The sequence below is a fragment of the Myotis brandtii genome, unplaced genomic scaffold, assembly GCF_000412655.1.
Source record: "Myotis brandtii unplaced genomic scaffold, ASM41265v1 scaffold825, whole genome shotgun sequence".
Taxonomy (NCBI): domain Eukaryota; kingdom Metazoa; phylum Chordata; class Mammalia; order Chiroptera; family Vespertilionidae; genus Myotis; species Myotis brandtii.
Window position 1 is genome coordinate 2,849,856 of NW_005371349.1, and position 5,428 is coordinate 2,855,283.

The window sequence follows — 5,428 nt, forward strand, 5'->3', positions numbered from 1 at the left end:
GGAGGCCTTCCACAGGTGGGCACCTGCCCAGGGCAGGGGGTGCGCGCTTCAGGGGACCTGGGTTGCCGTGAGCTTGGTCTCGCTGGCTCCACCTCTCCCTGGCTGTGTGCCTGGGACCAAGTTACCTCACTTCTCTGGGCCTTAGCTTCTTATCTTAAAAAAAAAAAAAAGGATGGGGGGTGTGAGGGTGCGGTGAGAATGGTGGCCGTCAATACAGGGAAACAGAAGCCACAATAAAAGCTCCCTGTTGTCAGGTGGTGAGGCAGATGGGTTGTGGGGGGGCTGCAGGCAGGGCTAAGGGAATGCCCGGCTTCTCCCCCGCCTACAGGCACCTACTGAATGTCACCTGGGAGGGCCGGGACTTCTCCTTCAGCCCCGGTGGGTACCTGGTCCAGCCCACCATGGTGGTGATTGCCCTCAACCGGCACCGCCTCTGGGAGATGGTGAGAAGGGGGTGAGCCCGGGGCCCTCTGTTTCCTCTCACCGTGTCCCCGCCCCCTCTTGTGCCCACATCTGAGCAGAGAGTCCCTTCTGTCCCTCATCCAGCCCCTCATCCCCAGGTATCAGCTGAAACATCTCCTCGGGAAGCCTTTGGGGTCCCCAGGTTGGGTGAGGCCCCTCAGCTCTGGGCTCCCACACACCCCAGCCCCCCTCCACTGCAGAACTTACCTTATCACATAGACCTGCCCCTGTGGGAGGAGTAACCCACAGCTGTGCTGGCCAGGCTGACATGTAAACAAATAGAATTTGGGGAGATGGGGGCTTGAGTAGAGATGCGTGCAAAGCATTATGGGAGTAGAGAAGAGAGGCAGGAATTAGTTCTGCTTTTAAAGGAGGAAACTGGGGAAGGCGTCACAGCAGTTGGGACATTGGGGCTGGGCTGTGGAGGGGTGAGTAGGAGCCCACCAGGAAGGGATACTAACCTGGTATAGACACAGGAGCAGGAGGGTGTGGGGCGTCTGTAAGTGATGAGGAAGAAGAGTGGGGTGCTGGGTTAAGGGCTTTATGCTAAGGTCAGGAAAATGAGTGACAGACTCAGGTGTGGGCTCTAGGCAGGTGCTGGGCGCTGGCAGCTGTGTGGAGGCTGGACGGGAAAGCGTGGGGACCGGAGCGGGAGGAGGCTGCAGGGAGCCCTCCCTGTGGCCCATGCTCAGCCCCTTGCCCTGACCCTCCTGTTCAGCAATGTCCTGCCCCAGGCCCTGCTCTGTCCTGCTACAAGCATCTCCAGTGTGGGACGGGGATTCAGGCCCTGGCAGCCCCCCCAGAGGCCTCACAGAGGGTGGGAGTCCTAGGGCTGGAGGTCCCCGGCTCAGGCCTGTCACCCTCTGCAGGTGGGGCGCTGGGACCACGGCGTCCTCCACATGAAGTACCCAGTGTGGCCTCGCTACAGTGCGTCCCTGCAGCCCGTGGTGGACAGCCGGCACCTGACGGTGGCCACGCTGGAAGAGCGGCCCTTTGTCATCGTGGAGAGCCCGGACCCTGGCACCGGCGGCTGTGTGCCCAACACCGTGCCCTGCCGAAGGCAGAGCAACCACACCTTCAGGTCGGTGAGGACTGGCGGGAGGCGGGGAGCATGTGCTGCGGTGGGATGGCAGGCGCTGGGGTGGAGAGCCGGGCGGGGAGGGGCTGCCGGCTGACTCCTGGCGCTCTCGGTGGCAGCAGCGGGGACACAGCCCCCTACACCAAGCTCTGCTGCAAGGGCTTCTGCATCGACATCCTCAAGAAGCTGGCCAAGGTGGTCAAGTTCTCCTACGACCTGTACCTGGTGACCAATGGCAAGCACGGCAAGAGGGTGCGCGGCGTGTGGAACGGCATGATCGGCGAGGTAGGCCTGCCCCGGGGTCCACCTGAGCCGCCTGCCAGTCCTGCTGCCCAGGCCCCCCCCACCCCCTGCTCAGCACCCCAGTTGTCCTAGGGGGTTTCCTCCTGGGCTGGGGATCCTCGAGGAGGGGCCCGGCCCAGCTCCTTCGGGGCTCCCAGCTGGCAGGGGGGACCGGGCTGTCACCCACGAAGCCCCCTGGGGTGGTGAGCCCTGCAAGCGGAGCTCTGAGGGCCCAAGGGGGGAACTGACTGGGCTGGTGGTGCTGGAGGGGGGAGGAGGCGGGGAGAGAGCTCCAGTGTGGGAGCCCCGCCCCCATGGCCCCAGGTGTACTACAAGCGGGCGGACATGGCCATCGGCTCCCTCACCATCAACGAGGAGCGCTCCGAGATCGTGGACTTCTCGGTGCCCTTCGTGGAGACGGGCATCAGCGTGATGGTGGCGCGAAGCAATGGCACCGTGTCCCCGTCGGCCTTCCTGGGTGCGGCTCGGCGGGCAGGGGTGGCTCTGGGCAGAGGGGCCCACACGGGGGCTGTGCGGAGCTCAGGGGGAGATGAGGAGTAAGATGAGGAGTGTGGGGTGGCCTTCCGGGGCAAGCACAGCAGCCTGGGTGCCTCTGAGCCTGGGTGTGGTGCAGGGTGGGGGCTGGAGGGGAGTGGGATAGAGGGTGGCCCCAGGTGAGGGACAGAAAGCCAGGAGGCAGCTGGCCTCAGGACGCCTAGTCGGCTGGGACAACGGAACAAGGGAGAAGCTCCTGGGGGCGTTGGAGAACCCCCCGCCCCCCTGAGCGTGGGAAGTGGTGCTCGTTTCTGACTTGACTAGGAAATCGGCATTTGTAGGGGAGCCCCTGTGCCAGGTGCCAGCTGGGCGCTGGGACACAGCGACAGTCCCGGCCTTCCCAGAGCGCTCCGCCGGGAGGTCAGCTGGGACTTGCAATGTGGGGTTACAGAGAGCCGTGAGGACAGGCGAGCCTCTCGGCCAGGAGCAGAGGAGGGAACCCCAGCTCCGCCCCTTCCTGCTGTGTGGCCTTGGGCAAGTCGCTGAACCTCTCTGAGCGGGGTTCCTCTGCCACTTCATAGATAGGCATCGCACCAAAGGAGCAGATGCTCATGGCAGCGATGGCTTCTACTTGGGGGCCCTGAAAGGATGTGTCAGAGACCTCAGGTTGGCCTCCCAGCTCCTCGGGCCTTGGCTTCTGTGTCAGGAGGAGGAGTGAGACGTGACCTCTGAGGCCCGGGGAGCACAGCCAGCTCATCCGCGTGGGGCCAGGGAGGGGAGCTCCAGGGCAGGAGTGTGGGCAGCGGGGCTGGCGCACAGGGTGGCAAGGAGGACGGAGCAGTTCCTTGTGTTTGCTGATGTGGCTTCCTGGGCTGAGGCTGGGGGGAGGGCGGTACAGGTGAAGGCAGTTGCAGGCAGGGGGATTCAAGGGGGACGGGAAGGAGCGTGGGGATAGACCTTCTTTTCCTGAAAGGAAGTGGGGGGAAGAGAGGGGATGAGAGCCAGGGGCCGTGTGAAGTCAAAGGGAGGTGTCCTGGGAGGGGGCTGATGGGACCCTGTTCCAGGGCAGCTGGGATGGGAGACCAAGAAGGCGGAGAGCCTGACCTCCCTTGGGGGGTGGAATCTCTCCTGGGGCTCTGCTCAGTCCTGGGGCTGACGGAACCTGCCTTGACCATGGGGACCCACTTGTCCACCCCGTGCTCTGGGCTGTGGGGGGAGGGGCAGGGCCCAGGCTGCTGAGCCGCCTCCCTCGGTTCCCAGAGCCCTACAGCCCCTCGGTGTGGGTGATGATGTTCGTCATGTGCCTCACCGTGGTGGCCCTCACTGTCTTCATGTTCGAGTACTTCAGCCCCGTCAGCTACAACCGGAACCTCACCAGCGGCAAGAGTAAGCTCGCACGCGGGCCTGGGAGGAGGGGGCAGGGCAGAGCACCTCAGAGGGGTGGGCGGACTTGCCTTGGGGTGGGGGTGGCCAGGGAGGGGGTCCCCACCCAAGATAGAGTGGGGACAGAGCGGAGGAGTCGGGTGGGCTGAGACCTGGCCCCTCTGTGCTGGGCAAGAAGAGCCCCAGTGCCCACCCTCTCACCCCCAGAGTCTGGGGGCCCATCCTTCACCATTGGCAAGTCCGTGTGGCTGCTGTGGGCACTGGTCTTCAACAACTCGGTGCCCATTGAGAACCCCAGGGGCACCACCAGCAAGATCATGGTCCTGGTCTGGGCTTTCTTTGCTGTCATCTTCCTGGCCAGCTACACCGCCAACCTGGCCGCCTTCATGATCCAGGAGCAGTATATCGACACTGTGTCCGGCCTCAGTGATAAGAAGGTTCTGGGGCCACGGCCAGTAGGGGGCGGGGGGAGGCCCGGGGCAGGAGCAGGCCTTGGGTGGGACACGGGACAGAGTGGGTAGAATGTGACCTGGAGGCCAGAGCAGGAAGGAGCTGGGGAGCCTGGTGAGGTGGGGTGAGGTGGGATGGGGTGGGGGGCAGGGGAGAGATGGCTCAGGTCACTGACAAAGTGGCCTTGGGCAAGTCTCTCTTCATCCTGGCCTCAGTTTCCCCACAGGAGTGGCCTGAGCAGAATCTAAGACCATTCTGCTCAAGTGCAGACTATGGGGCTGGGACTGGGGGGTGGGGGAGGTGGTGCCTGGAAGGTTCGGGGGAGGGTCACGGACAGCGGCCGCCCTCTGCCCGCAGTTTCAGCGGCCTCAGGATCAGTACCCACCCTTTCGCTTCGGCACAGTGCCCAACGGCAGCACGGAGCGCAATATTCGCAGCAACTACCGGGACATGCACACCCACATGGTCAAGTTCAACCAGCGCTCTGTGGAGGACGCACTCACCAGCCTCAAGATGGGGTGGGTCCTCAGCCCTGCACTCACCTGTCTCTCCCGACGTCTCCCCAGCGGCCAGCTCCGTCCCTGCCTGAGCGACCCACGTTGGGGACAGTGAGGCTGGGCCGTCCTGTAGGACTGACTCCTGGGGGCGGGCGGTGAGGAGGTCTTAGGGCAGAGTGAAGCGGAAACAAAAATGGACGCTCTCAGGTGGTCCAGGTGTGCCGCTGTGGTGCTGACCAGGGTGCGGCCTTGCCCTGAGGTGGAGGTCGTGACCTTTTTAGGGTCTTAGGGACAAGAAGGGCTGCGCAGAGAGGGTGTGTCCTCTGGGGGTAGAGAGTCCCCTGGCCTCTCTGAGGAGGAGGGTAGGTGGGGTCCCCGAGCTGTGGGAGGGGCTGTGGTCATCCATCCCTCCTGGGTGCTGGCCCCCACGATCCCTGCCCTGAGGGCTCCGCCTGTCCCTAGGAAGCTGGACGCCTTCATCTATGATGCCGCTGTCCTCAACTACATGGCAGGCAAGGATGAGGGCTGCAAGCTGGTCACCATTGGCTCCGGCAAGGTCTTTGCCACCACCGGCTACGGCATCGCCATGCAGAAGGAGTCCCACTGGAAGCGAGCCATCGACCTGGCGCTCCTGCAGTTCCTGGGGGATGGTGGGTGCTGTTGCTGCTGGGGGCTGAGGCGGGGGGTCCAGGGTGGGCCACCGAGTCTGGGTGGGACGGCTGTTCAATGGCTGGTCAGCATCACCACCGTTCTTGAGCCCCCAGGGAGAGGGCTCCGGGGT

The 5,428-nt window shown here is 64.3% G+C and overlaps 1 protein-coding gene across 1 annotated transcript in view; it reads left to right on the plus strand.

Moving 5' to 3' along the window:
• GRIN2C (glutamate receptor, ionotropic, N-methyl D-aspartate 2C) overlaps nucleotides 1-5,428 on the plus strand; it is a 14,496-nt gene that overhangs the window by 7,631 nt on the left and 1,437 nt on the right. Inside the window, exons 4-12 of the mRNA XM_014531753.1 lie at nucleotides 5-15; nucleotides 329-443; nucleotides 1,332-1,543; nucleotides 1,660-1,825; nucleotides 2,147-2,300; nucleotides 3,578-3,703; nucleotides 3,908-4,137; nucleotides 4,508-4,668; nucleotides 5,110-5,297. Coding sequence (XP_014387239.1) covers nucleotides 5-15; nucleotides 329-443; nucleotides 1,332-1,543; nucleotides 1,660-1,825; nucleotides 2,147-2,300; nucleotides 3,578-3,703; nucleotides 3,908-4,137; nucleotides 4,508-4,668; nucleotides 5,110-5,297 — 1,363 coding nt within the window. The remainder of the gene's footprint in view (nucleotides 1-4; nucleotides 16-328; nucleotides 444-1,331; nucleotides 1,544-1,659; nucleotides 1,826-2,146; nucleotides 2,301-3,577; nucleotides 3,704-3,907; nucleotides 4,138-4,507; nucleotides 4,669-5,109; nucleotides 5,298-5,428) is intronic.